The sequence below is a fragment of the Lipotes vexillifer genome, unplaced genomic scaffold, assembly GCF_000442215.2.
Source record: "Lipotes vexillifer unplaced genomic scaffold, Lipotes_vexillifer_v1.1 scaffold4150, whole genome shotgun sequence".
NCBI lineage: Eukaryota > Metazoa > Chordata > Mammalia > Artiodactyla > Lipotidae > Lipotes > Lipotes vexillifer.
Window position 1 is genome coordinate 52307 of NW_006798250.1, and position 19198 is coordinate 71504.

Sequence of the window (19198 nt, forward strand, 5' to 3'; positions counted from 1 at the left end):
TCCTCGTGGTTATAGGGCTAACGACCCCATTTCCTTGCTGGCTGTCAGCTAGGAGTTATTCTCACCTTCTAGAGTCGGCTTGCATTCCTTGGCTCATGACTCCCTTCCTCCATCTTCAAAGCCAGCAAAGGCAGGTGGAGTCCTTCTCACTTTTGGAATCTCACTGACTTCCCCTTCTGCCTTCTCTCTCCTCTTCTGCCACATCTCTCTGACTTACTTGTATGCCTTCCTCTTCTGCTTTTAAGGGCTCATATGATTACATTGGACACAACTGGATAATCTGGGATAATCTCCGTATTTTAAAGTTGGCTGATTAGTACCCTTAATTCCATCTGCAAAGTCCTTTCATGGTAGTACATAGATTAGTGTTTGACTGAATAACTGAGGACAGGAATCTTGGGGAACATATTTAGAATTCTGCCTACCACAGTTGCGGACTTTAAGATAGGGAGAGTAGCCTGGATTATCCAGGTGGACCCAATCTAATCACATGCGGTCTTAAAAGCATAGCACTTTCTCTGGAAGCAGGAGCCATATGGCAAAAGAAGTCAGAAGCATGAGAAAGATTCGATATGCTGCTGCTGGGTTTGAATGTAAAGGCCTATGTTCTTCTCAGAGAGAGAACCCTAGGACCTAAGAGCAGCCTCCAGCTTACAGCTAGCAAAGAAACTAAGATCTTAGCCCTACAACCACAAGAAACAGGAATGCTAACAACCTGAATGAACTTGGAAGCAGATTCTTCTCAGAGTCACCTGAGAAGAGCCCAGTCAACTGACATCTTGATTTAATTTATGAGACTCTGAGCAGAGAAACCAACTAAGCCTGTCTGGACTTCTGACACACACAGCTCTGAGATAATAAATTTGCATTCTTTTAAGCTGCTAAGTTTGTGGTAATTTGTTATAGCAGCAATAGAAGACTAAAACAGATATTAGTAAAGTCACTCTTTCTTCTGGTTAGTGTTTGCCTGGTATAACTTTTTCTGTCCTTATTATCTGTCTGTCACTTTGTAGATAGATAAAGTAGGTTTCTTATAGATAGCATATAGTTATCTTGCTGTTTTAAATCCAGCCTGACAATCTTTGTCTTTTAATTGGTATTTAGACCATTTATATTTCATGTAATTGTCAATAGGGTTGGGTTTTAACTGCCTCCTTACTGCAGTCTGGAAATTACCTCCAGGCAGTAAGCTGGGGCATTGATAGAGTTTATCTCCTTTGTTTTCTTTCTTTCTGCCATCATGGTCCTTCACTGCCTGTTGTTCACTGTCTGAAAACTGTTGTTTCATATATTTTGTCCAGTTTCTTGTTTAAGGTGGGAAGGAAAACTCCATCCCTCTTACTGTATCAAAGCAGGAAGTAGAAGTCCTCAACAATGTAATTTCTAATTAATATTTTAAAAACATCCTCTTCATGAAGTCCCTTTTATGTGAAATATGAGTGTATGTTTATATGTATAATTCAGTCACAAAAAGGATAATATATATACTAAAATATTACTATATATGAATATGGCAGATGGCTACCTGTTTAAAAATAGAATCAAATAATTAGTCAGTGACAGAACTTGACCATATCCTGAACCTGTCAACTTTTTTCAGTCTCCATGTCTTGATGGCTAGTTCCTTCTGCTTGGAATGCTTCCTCAGCTCATATCCTTTCCTGCCTGGCAGCTTTCCATGTATCCTCCAGAACCAGCTCCAGGGTCATCACCTCTCTGCTTCCCAGTCCCCCCAGACAGAATCCGTATTTCTTCTTCTGGGCTGCCATCACACTCCACCCATAGAACCATTATGGCACATGCCATGCTGTGTTTTAAGTATATGTTTCTGTGTGGACTCCCTCCTACCAGGAAGCCCTGGAAGGCAGGAAGCTGATTTTGGTCTTCCTTTTCTTTGTCTTATCCTCTAACAGCAGTATGTCTTCTGCATAGAATTTTTGATATATGATTATTGAATTAATGACTCTTTTCATGTGCTAAAAAGCAATGCTGTTATTACTCCTCATTTTAATGTCACATATTTGTAAATGTGAGTCCTCTTTAATCACTTTGCTTTTCTCCTAGTAAATTCCTCATCTATGCCTGTCTGTTGCTGTTCTCTGTGTTGCTGGCCCTTCGTCTGGATGGCATCATTCAGTGGAGTTACTGGGCTGTCTTTGCTCCAATATGGCTGTGGAAGTTAATGGTCATTGTTGGAGCCTCGGTTGGAACTGGAGTCTGGGCACGAAATCCCCAATATCGGTAATACTGCTTTATAAAACCTTTTGGTCTCTACTCTGAGCGGGGGTGGGGGGACAGTATCTTGTTTTTCACTTTATCAAAAGTCAGGACTATTTTCTTTTCTACCTCTCTGAGGTTTTATAAGAACTGTAATATAGGCAAGCTGAGTTCTGTTCTAAGTTTTTAAAAATTAAGTGTTTGATATCCACTTTTTAACAAATGCACTGTTATTTTAGGTGCTTAAGTTCCTAACCAGCCTACAAAAGTTTAAGTAATCTAACATGCATCCAAGATATAGAACTGTTATACCATATGCTAGACAAGGACGTATAAAACCATCACGTTTGTAGCAGCAATTCTACAAACCACAGTTCTAGCTTTTGGCCATCAGGGGTCCATCCTTCTCCACTCAGTCCCGGAACTGGGTCTGCCCTTGTCCCAGTCTCCTAGTCCTGGGGTTTTAGGACTGTTAGTGTGGCGGAGGCAGCTCGGCCAGGAAAGTTAGGTCCTGAGACAGGAAAAGGGGAGCCCCAGACACCGTGAAGGAGAGCAGAGCCTTGGGGGCCGGGCAGAGGCGTACCCTTTACCTTCACCCCCCTCTTCCCTCACGCCTTTCTTCTTGGACGGTCTTCTTCTGGTCCAAGTTCCTGTCGTGAGCTCAGTCCAGTGTGCAGCCTGGTGCTGCTGGGGCCCACAAGAGTCTCTCTGCTCTCCCTCACAAAGTTTGGAACTTTGGAAAGGAGAAAGGGGGACTTGAGAGTGAGGGGCTATTCTAAACCATCACCAGGAAGATGAGGAGTGAAGAAATGCCGGGTAGGCAGGTGGGGAGAGAAGAGGGGGACACGTGCAGCTGCTCATGTGAGAAAAGTGTAGAAGTGGGGACCATCTCAACTTGTTTAAATCTTTGTTATGAACTTTAAAAATGAGATTTAGATCGAGTAAAATATGTTACCGCATACGTGTCTAAGAACTTGAAAATAGCTACACAAAGAGCCCTGGCAGATGGGGGACATTCATGTGTAGCTTATATTTTTTAAGTTCTTAGGTTTTTCTTTTTTAAGCTTACCTGTGTGGCCATAAATCTTTTATTTTTTATGAGGCATTTTCAGATATCTAATGTTTGCTACTCAAAGAATGAAAAGTTACATAGCTAAACATTTTAAGTTCCACTAGTTATTTAGAAGCTGTCTGGGCTTTTCTCTGTTGGTTACATTTAAGATTCCTTTCAAGATTCCCTTAAGAAAAGGAATTGTATGTGCGTAGCTGAATGTCCTGAATGTACAGACATGGTCATTCTAGTGTCAGTACTGTCCAATGGAACATTGTTGGGTCCTATAGAAATAACCACTGACCTCATTTTCTCTGTGTCCTAAACTTACAAGTATTTATCACCAACATGACACATCACAAATGTTCATCTATATTTTGAATGAAGCACAGTCAGCCTTGCAAATGCATTGTTAAGCATTTTCCTGATTGGTGGCCTTATTATTTTTTTAATTGTTAACCTATTAAGTCCAAGCATGATCCTTAAGCAGCTTTAACTGATTTAAAGAACAGTTTTAATGGCTCTTCTTTATCATCTGCAGGTGTCAATTCATCCTAATGGAATAGAAAGGAAAATAAAAAGGCGTTCACAATTTTATTTGCATTTTAAAATAGCACCTAACAACAGTTACTGTATTTTCTTGAAATATAGCGCACGACACACTTATTCATAAAACTAGAGCTATTTTGATAGTATCGCATGAAATGTGATTTACATGGTTTTTAATTCACTGAGAGACAGGGATCGTGAGATTTCAGGGATATTTGTCAGTGTTTAGCAGTAGAAGCAATCAGCTTAAATAATCTTGGAAGTAGTTGAATTTAAAGTTATGGACCAGAGTGTTTATGTGCACTGTCAGGAAATAATAACTGGCTGTTGCTTCTGAGAATATCTTTATTCCGTTCAAAGTCTAAGTCTGGTTTGGTTGTAAATGTTCATTTCTCGTCCTGTAGTAGTTCTTTGATGTTTGAAAGATTGCCTGTTAAGGAGGAATGTTGATTTAGCTTTCTACCTGATTTTCCTTAGCCTTTTGTTAAATTTACAAATACAGTCCTTAGTATCCACATAAGTTGGTATTTGCCCTGAGCTGCTTGCTTGTTATGGAGACTCCAAACTGAGGGTGTTTTTCTTCTCCTTCTGTCCCTTTCCAGAGCAGAAGGGGAAACATGTGTGGAGTTCAAGGCGATGCTGATCGCGGTGGGCATCCACCTGCTGCTCCTGATGTTTGAAGTGCTGGTCTGCGACAGGATCGAGCGAGGCAGCCACTTCTGGCTCCTGGTCTTCATGCCGCTCTTCTTTGTTTCCCCAGTGTCTGTGGCAGCTTGTGTTTGGGGCTTTCGACATGACAGGTCACTGGAGGTGAGCTTTCGTATATTTAAGAAGGTTTTAAAAAGCAAAATCTTTTGGTCAGTTATTGTAATGGAGACTTCTGGTCCTTGGTTGGGAAGAGGTTGATCACTAACGCTAGATCATGGTACATAAGGAAACGAAAGATGATGGAAATAATCACGTTTCTGTTTCTGGACTTAGAACGCTGGTTTTTCACTGAGGCCGTCAGGCTTCTTCCAGCTTCACGTCTTTCCCTGCCCACCTGGATCAGCCAGCTTCTCCTGAGAAACAGAACCAGTAGGATAGATGTAGACGTGGATATAGATGTAGATGTGCAGATAGATATACACACGAGGAGGTTTATTTGAAGGAGCTGGTGGCAAGTCTGGAATTGATGGCGCAGGCTGGCGGGCTGGAGACTCAGCAGGATATCTCCCTCTCCAGGAAACCTCAGTTCTTGCTCTTCAGGCCTTTTAACTGATTGGATGAGACCTACGCACATCATCGAGGGAAATCTCCTTTTCTTAAAGTCAGTACCCTTACAGCAATACCTAAATTATAGTTTGGTTAAATGACCGGGTACTACAGCCCAGCCAAGCTGACGTGTAAAACTAACCAGCACAGCACCTCAGACCCCATGACCAGCACTTTGTCTGCTCCCTGGTTAGCTTATCCTGATGGGCCTATATGTTCATTTAGTAAGCATTTATCAAGTATTTACTATACGCCAAGCCCTCTTGGCCTAAACGTAAGGGATACACACACGAATGAAAAAGCGATCCTAGCAATGCTAATAGTAGTAATGAAAATAATAGCAGATAATATTTACTGACCACTTGCTGTGTACCAGGCCTGGGGCTGGACGCTTCCATGCAGTAGGATCTCATTGAAGATCTGCAACAATCCCGTGACGTGGCTGCACTTGCTACCCCTGGTTTCCAGAAAGGGTAGGGAATTATTTGTTCCTGGCCTCTTATCCAGGGGCAGGGCCAGGATTCCATTGCAGGCAGCCCGACTCCAAAGCCCGTGCGCCGAACTGCCCAGAAGCTGAGGGCCCACAGCCAGGTCCAGAATGGCTCGAGGGGGGAAACTGGACACTGTGGATGCCGTGTTGAGCTGCGTGGGTCGAGAGCGGAGGAAGAAGACCGCAGTTGGTCAGAAGGGAGAGTGGGAACTGGTGGGTGGCAGCTCAGGGCACGTGAACCTGGCGAGGGAGGCACCCACAGTGGGAGAGTGATGGAGCCAGGCCCCGGGGCACCACTGGGAACAGGGCCCTGAGCGACAGGAGCGGCTGTGCCTGGCACGGGGAGAGCGACCCCTCAGCCCTGGTCCGGGCGGCCATGGAGGGAGAGGAGACCTGGGGCCCTGCTCCAGCCTCCCTGCGCTTGCCCTCCCGCTTCAGACCCTCTGCCCCGCCGGGTCCTCCAAGAATTTGCTCTTGAACTGGTCCACTCTCCGGCGACCTCGCTCTCTCATCTGAAAGGGAAAACAGAAAACAGCAGCAATACCCCCTCAGGCCTCTGTTTGCCTCTCGTGCCTCTTCCTTCCTCACAGAAAGGCCCTGGGAAGCAGTGCGGCAGGGACCCCGCATTCCCTGCTCTGGCGCGCGCTCCCCGGGGCCCGGGGCCTCATCCAGGGGCCTCTTGAGCCCCCATCTTGTCTGGCCGCTGGCCGTGCTGTAGCTCCTGACACCCCTGGTCCCTCGACCAGTCTGGCCACCTCTGCCTGCGTTCAGCTCCTTCTCTGAAGTATTCTTCCTCCGTCCGCTCCTTGCACGTTGCTGTTCCATAGGATTCTAGTCCTGGGCGTTTTCTGTCCTCACTGCGTGCACTTCCTCTGAATGATCTTGTTCACACTTCCTGCCTCCGCTGCCACGTACGTGCTCTCTCACTTCCTAAATTCGCATTTGTAAACTCCGATTTCTACACGAGCTCCAGACTCATCCAACTTCCCCTGAATCTGTATTCCCTGTATTAGTTGGAGGCACCATTTCCACCCAGTCACACTTACCTGTCTACTTTGTGCCTCTGTTGCTTTGCATTTTTCTCTATTATCTGAGCAAAATGAAGTAAAACCAAGCTTTAAAAATCATTTGTAAAAGCTTACATTAAACAAAATCACTGAGATCAAAGCTTCTCGATTTTACCTATTTGGGGCCGTGTTTCTCAGTGGGGCTGGGTGTGCTCTTGGCGTTTTGGATAGGAAATGTTTTGTTGCACAGGACTGTGCCCTGCATTTCAGGACACTTATCCCTGACCTCTGCCCACTAAACACTAGCGGAGGTGCTCCCTCAAGTCATCGTGACAGCCATTAGGGCCCCTGCACATTTCCTAGCTCTTCCGCAGGTGAGCATCATTACCCAGGTTGAAAAGCACTCAGAAAGTTCTATAAATACTGTCAGATGAGAGCTGAGGAGGAGGTTTAAGAAAACTGAAAATTTGGAACTTTGTTTCTTAGAAAGTAAAAGCATATACGAGGGCTAGGACTATACTGGGCATGAAACCGTATTTTCCTAATGCAGTGTGGTCACACTCTTGGCAATCTACCTACGAGAAGAAAGCACATGCCAAGAGTTGAGCTCCCTCCTGGTTCTTGTGTCCCAGGAGGAGTACCTACATTGGCTAGGGGGTGACTGGGGCTAGGTTCCCCCAGAGCCCTGAAGGAGGAGTCCAGGTGAGCCAGGGTGCCCTGTGCAGGTAGGAAGGGGATGGTATTTTTCAGGCAGAGGAAGTAACACATAAGCAGCCGTAGATGCAGAAGAAAGTCTGTCATGTTGAGTGGACCAGTGACTCAGATATGACTGGAGCACAGTTTTGCAAGATGCAGACAGTCCTAGAGGTGGAACATGGTGACAGTGTCACAGCCACAGTCATGTGGTAATATGAATGAACGCACTCAACACCATTAAACTGTACCCTGAAAGACGGTCAAGACAAAGAGGGTAAGTTTTACATTATGTGTATTTTTCCACAGTAAAAAGAAAAAAATGCCTGGAGCATGAAGTGTAAAGGAGGGAGCAGGGGAGGAGGGGGTCTGCATAGAGGGATTGGGCTGAGTAAGGGCCAGTCCTCAGTCCTCAAGGCGTTGCTGAGCTTCCCAGGACACCATAATGAGCTCACAGGGGCACCATGGGATACCGGACATTTCTGAGGGAAAAGCAGTGATCCCTGACATCTGTAGGGACACCCTACGACTACTAGCTCCATGTAGTTTACGGCTTTACTATTAGGTCACACTACATTCATTTCGATAGTGTCATGGAAGAGTCTAAGTTGTTGGCAGTTGCTGGGATGAGAAGGCAATACTGTGCAAAAATCCGTACGGAGAGCAGGTGATGAGGGTGGCAGTGTCTTGAGGAATGGTGCAGTGCCAACAGGCACACACGTCCCACTAGGAATTACTTGTCGTTAGTTAAGAATGGGACACACATAATATTTTTCTTTCAGTTAACGTGAGGTAATATTTTTTTTAGATGGCTACTTAGGATAAGTACTCAGTTTAGATCTAACGACTTAAATCAGTGGAACTGTTAGGTGTTTCTTTTGGCCCAGAGGCCTCAGAAAGAATTGCTGAGTCGCTAAATGCCCTGGGAACTGGGAACTTTGGGGCAGCTCTGGGCCAGGTCACGTGGCGTCCTGTGACTTTCATCCTGTGGGCAGTGATGAGCCCTTTGAAGAGCAGTGAGCACTGCAGCCAGAAGGAGGGCCGCCTGCGGGGCATTCGGGAGCACGAGGGCCCGAGGAAGCAGGAGTAGTCGGGATGGGGTCCGGGCTAGGGATGCTAGAGAAGTCTGCACGGTGGAGGACAGGGCCAAGTGCCTGAGCCCGAGGGTGTGGGAAACAGAATGCGGGCTGCCCTCCTGTGTCCTAATTTGGGGAATCAGGCCGCGGCGGTAGCTCCCGGTGAGACAGGGTGAAGGCAGCAAGGTGCGGGAGGTGGGGTAATGAACTCAGGGGGGAGAAGGGCTTCCTCTGAAGTGCCTCAGGGAGAGTCGGCTCTGGGCCACAGCAGGAAGGCCAAGGTGGAGACAGGTTGGAGAAGCGAGCAGTAGGAGGTCGCGCAGGCCAGGGATGTGGAGGCTGGCTCTGCTCCCCACCCCAGGGCGGGGCGAGGGAGTGAAAGCACGTGTGTTTGTGTCTGAGTCTCTACAGTGGGGAGAGAGGCTGAGTTTAAGGCTTTGGGGGGCATCACCATTTAAGGAGAGGAAAAGGCACATGAAAGGGAAGTGTCAGAGACCAGGAGGATGGTGAGACTGCACGCTGGGATCCTCGAAGGAGGGAGGAGTGGTGGGCAATCTCCCACGCTGCAGAGACGCCCAGTAGGATGCCAGCTGAAGTGGTCCGATGCTGCAGAGCTGATCAGGTGACCTTGATGAAAGCAGTTTCTGGGTGGTCCTGAGGGTGGAGGCCGGGCCACAGTGGGTGGAGCTTGGAGTGGCAGGGGTGGCCGTAGGTGTGTCTCACAAAGCTTGATGGTTTGGGGTTATTTTGTGTTGAATGGGAATGAGTTGAACATGTTTCTGTGCTTCTGGGAAGGATCGTGGAGTGGCGGGGTTAAAGATGCAATACAGACTCCATAATTGATGTCTTGATGTGACAGGGTCCTTGAGGAGCCAGAAAGGAAGGGGTGGGATACAGGCTGAGTTCCAGGTACAAGAAGAAAGCAGTACAGGGTTGATTAAGAACAGAGATGTTTGTGGGTAGGCGCAGAAAGGAAGCTGGGGGAGACCACCGGAGATTGCGTCTCTGCAGATCGCGAGCCTGGAAACAGGTCATTGCCTGGATGAGCATAAAGGGCCGAGCAGCCACTGAGCAGAGGACGAGGCACAAGGCCAGGGCCAGGTTTCTCCTTGACACAGCACTGCTTTGCTCCTCCGGTGCTGAAAATCAGGAGGTTGCAACTTGACATAATAAAACTTTTGCTGCATTATAATTTGCATTGCCTTTTAGTGTGTCAGCCAAACAATTGTGGTGTTGAATGCAACCGTTATTTTGTTTAACTGATTCTTCTCTTCATTTTTAGTTAGAAATCCTGTGTTCTGTCAACATTCTCCAGTTCATATTCATTGCCTTAAGACTGGACAAGATCATCCACTGGCCGTGGCTTGTATGTAACTTTTTAAATCCTTAAATAAACTTTTCTTTTTATTATAAAAGTTATTCGTGTTTATTGTAGAAATGTTGGAAAAGACAGGCAAGTGAAGGTAATAGGATAATAATCACCCATAATCCACTGGGAGATAACATGGTTAGTGTTTTTTGTTTCCTTGTTTGGGGGTTTATTGTTTCATAAAGATAATTGAGATCATACTGCACGTATAATTTGGTATCCTGCTTTGTTGTTCTAATGTTGTATTATAAGCATTTTTACATGTCAATAAAAGGTTCTTATAAGCATGACTTTTCAAGTTTAATTGATGCAAAATATTCTTCAAATACATTTACGAGACTGTCCCCTCATTTCCAAATATTGAAGTTGTTACCGGTGTTTTACAGTTATAAATCATGCTGCAGCATATAATTTTGTGCATAAAAATCTTTGCCTGTTTTTTTTTTTCATTGTTTTCCTAGGAAGGACTACAGAAACAGTATTACTGGGCCAGAGGGTGGGAACTTTTTGAGATTTTGAAATACAAACTGCACTGCCAAACTCCCTTTTCAAAAAAGCTGTGCCAGTTTGCACTCCTGCCAGGGGTGAAGTCTGAGTCATGCGAGTGACCTCTTGCTTCCGTGAATGGGTGTTCGGTTAAAACTGATTGTGCATAGATAGACAGAAGAATGGATGGAGAGAGAGAGATACATGGCAAGCTGCAAATTAGAGAAAACAGTACGGTTTCAACTAGTAACGCATAGAATGAAGGTGAGACCAAAGGTACAAGAATTATCTTGCCTCTGGGAGGCGACGTCTTGCCAGGCTTTGCGGTTTTCTCCCCGGCCCCACCCTGCTTGATGTGTACTTTTGTACATAAGACATTGTCTGTGATTAACATGGTTTACCTTTAAAAAAAAAAAAAGAACAAAGGTAAAAAATATAGTTAAAAAAAGAAAATATTCATTTGGCGACAAGGAAGAAAATAAGGGAACATAAGTTACCTTTCTAGTGAATAAAGACAAGATCCATCCCTTCTGCCTAAAGTCTTTGATGAAACATTCATAATAAAAAATACTGTTCAGGCACCCATCTTACATCTTCAGGGTGCTGTGTCTAGAGAACAATAATTGGGTTCAGAGCTTTCTGTTGTGCCACAGAGGAAACAAATCTGGGTAAGACCAAAATTTTAGTGTAAGGTGAAATCAGAAAAAAAAAAAAAGATTAGGAATTGTGCATGTTTTCTATAGATGAACAGAGGAATTTTTCCAGCCCCAATCCTGTGCAAGTCCCAGCAGATGAAGCAGCCAGATTGCAGGTTTCCCACAGTGTTCAAGAAAAACCAGGTGAGGCTGGTCGCTAACATTCCACCCACGAGGGCCAGGCCTCTAAGTGAGTCTGTTCCCAGACATGCTTTAGGAGGAGGGACATAAGGGGAAGCTGTGCACAGCAAACGTGCAGTCAGGAGCTCTCAGCTCCTCAGGAGGATTAAAACTCATATACCAACTCAAGTCCTGGGTCTAAAAATGAGAGGTAAAAACTAAAGAACTGTTAGAAGAAAACATAGGAGAAAAATCTCAGGGATCTGGAGTTAGGTGAAGAGTTCCCGGAAGTGGCACCAACAACATGGTCTATAAAAGAAGCTCAAAATTAAAATGAAATTAATGAAAAGACAGGTCACAGACCAGGATAAAATATTTGCAAAGCCGATGTCTAACCAAGGACATGTATCCAAAGCATCTAAAGAACTCTCAAAGCTCTAAAAGCTCAACAACCTAATTTTAAAATTGACAAAAGACTTGAACCGACTATTCACAAAGAAGATAGACATATGGCGAATAAGCACATGAAAAGGACATCATTACCCATTCGGGAAAAGCAAATAAAAACCAGGATGAGGTACCACAGCACACTCATCAAAATGGCAAAGATAAGAACCACAATACCAAGTGCTGGGGCAGACCCGAGGGACCCGGACCCTCGCCCGTCGCTGGTAAAAATGCCAAACTGGGTAGATGCTCTGGAAAACGGCTTGGCAATTTCTTATAAATTAAACATGGAGTTACCATGTGACCTAGCAGTACCAATCCTGGGTGTTTCCCCTGGAGAAATGTAAATGTACAGCCACACAGAAACCTGGGCACAGATGTTTATAGCAACCTTATTTGCAATAGCCAAAAGCGGGAAAGCACCAACATCTCCTTCCCAGGGTGACTGGATAGCAGGCTGGGGTGCATCCGTCCAGTGGAACAGCGCTCAGCAATGAAAAGGAGTGACGTGTAGATACATGCAACAACCTGCAGGCATCTCAGAGATGTTCTGCTGATTGGGAGAAGGGAGCCTCAGATGGTTACATGCTGTATGAGTCCATCTCCATCACGTTCTTGAAGAGACAAAAGTGTCGTGATAGAGGACAGAGCAGTGGCTGCCGGGGGTTATGGGTGGGGCGAGGGGGTGACACAGTGATGGGAGAGCACGAGGGAGTCTGGCAGGGTGAAGGAGCTGTCCTGTGTCCCGCCCGAGGCTCCACAGATCTATACGTGTGTGCGTGAAAAGTCATAGAACTGGACACCAAAGGATAACAGTCAATTTTACTGTTTTGTAAGAGAAGACAAAGGGACAACAGATGTACCCAAGGGGGCCATGCAGAAGGGAGAAAAGGTCACACGGGAGGAGCCTGCTGAGGCCCCCAGGGCTCATCGTGTGGGCTTGTGTGTGAGGGTGAAACAAGCTCTTTTTGGTATGACAGCAACTGACACAGAACCCACCTGGGCGAGGCAGTGGAGACCGAGTGGCGGAAGCCTCCCAGCCTCGACTTGCAAGTTCATGGAGGGCCTGGGCCCCCTGTGCAGCCCGGGTTGCCAAGGAGCCTTTGGCCACAGTGCCTCTGGCAGGATGGGAAATGACTGGGAAGAGGGGATGTCCGGGTGAGCCAGGGCGCGGGTAGAGGGGAGGCGGGCAGAGCCTGGGGCCCGCTGAGCGAGCTCACGCCTCAGGTCAGTGGCCGCGAGTCCCGTCACCCTGAGGGCTGCCGGGGCAACGGCAACCCCAACACTGAGCAGCGGGTCCTCTTCCCACGCTGGCCCCATCCAGGCCTGGCACCGTCTTAAGCGCAGAGATCCAGGAAGGAGCTGGCTCTGCCTACCCTAAAGACCTTTCTTCTCTCCTCCTCCCCTCAGGTCGTGTGTGTCCCCCTGTGGATTCTCATGTCTTTTCTGTGCCTGGTGGTCCTCTACTACATCGTGTGGTCCGTGCTGTTCCTGCGCTCCATGGATGTGATCGCGGAGCAGCGGAGGACACACATCACCATGGCGCTGAGCTGGATGACCATTGTCGTGCCACTCCTTACTTTTGAGGTAAGCTTTCGACAGAACTCTTGAGGCCCAGCAGCCTGCGCTTCCCCAGCACAGCAGCTCCCCGGGCGAGCCTGCCAACAGAGGACCACAGGACAGTCGGAGCGGCCTTTCTTTGGGGGCCTGGGGGCTGGCAGTGAGAAGTGTACCTTTCTAGCCACCACGCATCTGAATGTATTGATTTGTCAGCTTCTATTTTTTTTAATTAATTAATTAATTTATTTATTTATTTTGGGCTGTGTTGGGTCTTCATTTCCGTGCAAGGGCTTTCCCTAGTTGCGGCAAGCAGGGGCCACTCTTCATCGCAGTGCGCGGGCCTCTCACTGCTGCGGCCTCTCCCGTTGTGGAGCACAGGCTCCAGACGCGCAGGCTCAGCAGTTGTGGCCCACGGGCCTAGTTGCTCCGCGGCACGTGGGATCTTCCCAGACCAGGGCACGAACCCATGTCCCCTGCATTAGCAGGCAGACTCTCAACCGCTGCGCCACCAGGGAAGCCCCGATTTGTTGTCTTCTAGAAAGAGAAAGTTGGATGTGGTATTTTTGTATTTGAGCCCTGTGGAGAATTATAGAGTGGGCACTGTTGACTCCTCCACAAACACAGCAGCAAGACTTTCCCAGAACAATCCTGATGTTGGAAATGTTGTAGGTGGATGGACCTTGCTTGGTCCTGAAGAGCCATATGAAAGCTCATCTTGTCCTTTCCCCCAGAATGGAGGGTTACTGTTGCCTCCTGTGGAGCGAACTTCCCCCTTATGAGACCTGACGAGGGAGGGGCAGTGCAGTCTGGCTTCAGAGAGGGTCTGTTTTCAGATGCTCCATCGACAGAACCTCAACTGTTTCTCTTTCTTTAGATCCTGCTGGTTCACAAGCTAGACGGCCACAACGCGTTCTCTTGTGTCCCGATATTTGTCCCGCTGTGGCTTTCCTTGATCACTCTCATGGCAACCACATTCGGGCAGAAAGGCGGAAACCACTGTATGTACGCAGCATTTCCGAAGCGCTTGAACCGTGTGTGTGCGCGTGTGTGTCTGTGTGCCTGATGCGTGGCTGTGTGTGTGTGTATGTGGCCCCGCTTTATGACAAGACGAGCCTAAGGACCCCAATCAGGGGGTTTCCCCGGGAGAGGTAGGACTGAAGAAGGCCTGGAATCCTCCAGGGGAAGCGCGTGCCGCCAGCCTTGCTTTCGTGGCCCTATGACCGGAGGGAGGCCTGAGCACGGCCGGCAGCCTCTCTGAGCCCATCCCCTCCGCTGCAACACCGGGACCAAGATTCCTTTTGCCCAGGGGCTCCTGAGGATGAGATGAAAATCCACATTATCTACCAAACCCTGAGCATCCTCCCGGTGTCTGTTTTGTCCTCGCTCTTGCCAGCGTCATTCCTGAGGTCTCCAAGTCTTGTCAGTGGTGCCCGGCTTCTCTCTCTCCCCCTCCACCTGTGTGCTGTGGCAGCCCATTCTGAAGTGCTCTTTGGTGAGGGCCCCCTCCTCACTAGACTTTGAGCTCCTTTGCATGTAGCCCCAGAGCACGCCCTTCTGGGAACTAATGCCACCGGGGGTTTTGCCCCAGGAGAGCCAGCACAGAGCTGACGGTTTAGTGGTACCCAGACCAGAAGAACGGGCCTTGGAGAAGGAGCTTTGAGGCCTGGACCAACACACGCCTGCCATCTTCCCGGACTCCAGAGGGTGATGGAGATCCTTTTCTTGGGTGACATTCTTTGTCACACACGTGTTTCTTCTGGGCTGGGAAGACTGGAGGATGTTGACATAGTCCAGACACCGCAGATATTTGGGCCCGTGAGAGCAGTAGTTCGCATACTGGAGGACCCATCAGAATTCCAGGACTGCCCCCCTGCCACCCCGCCACAGTTTCTGGTTCAGGAGGTGTGGGCCGGGGCCCAAGATCACATCCCTAACAGGCCCCAGGGAGACATCTGGTAGCTGCCAGTCCAGGACTGCCACCTGCAGAGCCGCAGAGCTGCAGGGCTTCCTTCTTACCCTTATTTGGTATTGAGGCCTTGCTCAGGCTTCATTCCCAAGACATCAGGATAAAGCACTACAGTGTACAAGGAAAAGTTCTCATTCATGAAAGAAAAGTAACCTGAAATTCAATGGAGACTAGTGTTTGAGAAAGTACATTTCTTCCTTTTCAGGGTGGTTTGGGATTCGCAAGGATTTCTGTCAGTTTCTGCTTGAAATCTGCCCATTTTTGAGAGAATATGGAAACATTTCCTACGACCTCCACCGTGAAGGTAATGAGGAAACTGAAGAAACGCCAGTTCCAGAACCTCCTAAGATTGCTCCTATGTTTCGAAAGAAGACCAGGGTGGTTATCACCCAGAGCCCTGGAAAGTATGTCCTCCCACCTCCCAAATTAAATATCGAAATGCCAGATTAGACAGCCCCTCCCGGGGCAGATCGTGAGTGGACCTGGCCCGCACTCTCTTCCGCCTTCCTCTGCCTCTCCGTTCACCTCCCCCACCCCCAGAACTGGAGCTGGAGCTGGGTCTCCGGGGACTTCCATCTCATGCCTTGTTTGCACTCAATGCCTACCAATGACTCACCGCGACAGGACACGCAGGTGACAGGTGCCTGGAACACGCAGCATGGTGTGGGGTGCGTGTCAGCCGCTGTGGATCTGATGGAGGGAGCCTGTGGAGAGGGAAGAAGTGATTTCCCCCGGGCAGGTGCCTGTGGAGCTGGCTTGGAGCCATCCTGGATGGCTGATTAGGCCTGAGCAGGAATTGCTACACAGCTGGTTTTCAAAGTGTGTAAATTCCCATCAAAAGTGTTATTGAAAAATGTATTTTTGAACCAGGCCGGCCTGGCCGCGTAGCTCAGATGCCCCTGTTGTGGCATAGTTAGGGGACTGTGACTAGGCCTTGGGCCCCGTGTGCACCCATGCTGCCTCAGCTGGCCATGCTCCTGCCGTGGACGTCGTTTTCTCTCTGGGTTTTTACTGGCCCCATTGGTGAGCCCTTTCTAATGGAGTGACTCCGTGCCTGTATAGTATTTATACAAATATTTTAGCGTTGTAATATACCGTGTTAAATCCTAGTTCTGTACAGTATATTCTGTTAAAGTATTTTTTTACAAGCTTGTACTGAAGACATACGTGTTCTGTTGCAGAAGTAGAGGCCAGTGGCGCCCCCGTCCTGCCCATTGGGGTACCACCCCTTCATGGGACATTGCCATTTCCCCTTCAGTTTCTCCACATACATAGTAGCTGCTACTGCCAGAACAGCCACAATAAGCAAGAAACTGTGCTTTTTTCTAACATGCTGGGAATACTGACTTGCAGAAAGCCATAAAGCACGACTGGAAACTGGAACACTGGAGAAGGGTGCCGAGACTAAAAATGGCCGTCAGAGTGTGCGCGTTGAGGTCTGGGGCTTTGTGTCTGCCCCCAAGCTAGGCCCATGCTTTTAGCTAGGAGGACCACGACTCCAGGAGCTGGGGGTACAGCCACAAGTCAGAGGGAAGAAAGCAGATGCGATGGGAGCAAGCAGGCCGTGAGTAAAAGAAGGTAAAAGGAGCCCTGGCATTGTCACCTGGGAGCAGGGGAGAGGGGGAGAGGGGGCAGCTGCTATCTTGTCTAAACCGGGCTCCGCTGACATTCACCGTGCCCACCGCTCCGCCCTGGCACCAGCCTGTAGGAAGCCTGTGCTGTCTGAAGGGGGACAGTTGGAATGGTGCCAACTTTCCTGCTTGGTGTATAGCAAATGTAGCCCAATCCACACTTTTTTTCCCCTTTAGCTGTTCAATAAACTGGTTCATCATTTTCCATGTGCACTGTGCGGGTCTTAATTTGGATATGGTCCAGGATGCTGGAAGTCCTGTCAGCGAGCACAAAAGGGAACCTTGAGCTGCCACCAGCAGCCGAGGGGAGCAGGGGTGGGTGAGCATCTCTCAGGAGTCTCCAGGGACAGCCAGAATATGCACTACAGAGAGGAAAGCGGGAGGCCCAGGGATTCAGCTGTTGGCAGGGGAGCACACGGCCACAATGCTGACAGCTGGGGAGGTGCCCGAGAGTGTTTGCGAGTTCCCAGACATTCTAAAGTGGAGCTCGGCTTTTCAGTGGTCCTGAGGCATTGCCCAGTCACGTGGGCACCGAGTACCACTTACATCTATGCAAAATGCACTGTGATTTCTGTGTAGCTCACCCTAGCTCTCTCTAGAGACAGTTAACTCAGGTGGCGTTTCAGCCCATGGTTTACAAGAATCGACAAGGAAGGCCACCTTTTGCTGGTGATGGAAGGCTTCCTGCAGGTAGCCAAGGGCCACTGATGGACCGTTGCTTAAGCTCCTTAGATTCAAACTTAATGTGAGACGGCACGCTTCCCCATAACCACGGTAGCTGTGGGTTAAGTGGCAGGTACCTTGCCTCCTGCTGTATGTCCCCCTGAGTCCTCAGGACCCCATGAAGCACGTGCTCCTACGAGTATCCTCGTGGGGAAAAGCAGAGGCTCTGAGGGCGTGAGCCAGGCAGCTGGGGATCAGCAGGTCTGTGGTGCCGGCCTTGGCATCTTCTGGCCGAGCCCTCGCTCTCACCCACTGGGCTGGGCGCCTGGACTGTGGGAAGGTGACGTATTGGGTTTGGAGGCGTTTCTGGGTCGTGAAAATCTCAGGAAGATCCTCGAGCCCGTGACCGGAGTAGGGTGCGGGGCATCAGTGGAGGTGGCCGCGCACATGGGGAGAACGTGCCAGACGGGCGGTTGTGCATGGCCGCCTGTCTGATGTCCGAGCAGCAGGCCCCAGAGCAGGATGGCAGCACTCACGGCCTGGGCAAACCCAGACGGGGGTCCCGTGGACAGCGGTCGGTGGAAAGTGAGCCGCACCGTGGGTGAAGGCTCAGGGCGACCGCCCCGTCCCGGGTGATGGGAGACTAGGTGTGCAGAATGGGACCAGCCTGGGGTGGACACGTGCAGGCTGAGGAGCCGCAGGGGACAGCGGCCTGACCTCCTCTGTGCCCAGGAGCTCACCCATCACCACTGCAGCCCCTGCCCTGCACCTCCTGTGGGCCGACGGCAGGGCCTGGAGAGGGTCTCTGTGGAGGACCAGCTGCATGGCCTGTGACGGTGCCGAAATGGCAGGGTGCCTGCGCCCTTGACCGTGGGCCCCATCTCGGACGTTGCTCGCGCTTGAAATCATGGGTGCTGTGCACGGCCCTGAAGGCCAGTGGACACAGACGAGGACCTCTGACCTCGTGGGTCACACGTGGGTCCGTGCACGTCCGCCTGGCCCGGGGGCTCCGGGACCAGAAGGCCGTGCCCGGTTTGCACGAGTGCTCGGCCTGTGGCTCTGCACCCGTGCACGGGTGTCTTCGTGCCCCCTGCGATGACGGGCGTGAAGCAGGAGGCTGCCATGCTGGCGGGCCTGCCCTTTATGATGTCACTTCCTGGCTGGGCTGTGATGTCACCCCCGAGCAACCTGAGCACTTCTGTGAGGGGCTGAGCGGGAGTCTGAGCCCAGGGTGCTGCCGGCCGCGCTGCACTGTCCCGTTTCCGTGGCGGAGGGACACGCCGCGCTCCGCATGGCTGCGGACGAGAAGGGCCCCGCCGCGGGCAGGGCGCCCGGCTTCGGCAAGGCGCCTCTTCCTCCCGACACAGCGGCTCCGGCCCTCGGCTCAGGGAGCTGCACCCCCCAGTCCCTCGCCCTGGCCCAGCCCGTGCCCGCGGGGCACCCCGACCTCAGGCTGCTGCCTGGAGAAGCCGCTTTCCAGGATTTGACCGAAGAGCCTTTGTTGAAAAGGCCTCGCACCGCCTGCGAGGCCGCGTGGGAAGGCAGCCTGCTCGTCCACCCCTTTCCCAGGAAGCTGTGGGCGATCGTCAACAGCAGTGGCTTTGAATCCATTTGTTGGAATGAAGACGGGACTTGCATAGGCATCAACAGGCCGCTGTTTCAAAAGGAGGTTTTGGACAGGGACGGCCTGGGCAAGGTGTTCAAGACAGAACGTATGAAGAACTTCATTCGCCAGCTTAAGCGCTATGGATTCAGCAAAGTGTACCAGGAGATGCACACGTCCCTCTGCGTGCCCAACCTGTCCACGGAGGAGCGGCCCGCCCACGTCCTGAGCGAGGTAAGGAGGGTGGGGGACGGCTGGGGGGGGAGGAGCCCTCCCCAGGGGCTGAGCCGCTGGGCCCGGGGGTGGGGGTGGGGGTGGGGT

At 49.9% G+C, this 19198-nt stretch overlaps 1 protein-coding gene and 1 pseudogene across 1 annotated transcript; both read left to right on the plus strand.

The window, feature by feature from the left end:
• Window positions 1-2059: 2059 nt before the first annotated feature.
• Window positions 2060-16820, plus strand: TMEM185A (transmembrane protein 185A; the record flags this gene model as incomplete). The annotated part of the gene is made up of 6 exons (XM_007470168.1): window positions 2060-2241; window positions 4420-4627; window positions 9620-9703; window positions 12865-13041; window positions 13889-14012; window positions 15186-16820. Coding segments are annotated over 6 exons (1020 nt in total), but the record flags the coding sequence as incomplete, so codon positions are not given.
• Window positions 16821-18565: 1745 nt separating this feature from the next.
• The window catches only part of LOC103083658 (heat shock transcription factor, X-linked pseudogene), a 2088-nt pseudogene continuing 1455 nt past the window's right edge, over window positions 18566-19198 (plus strand).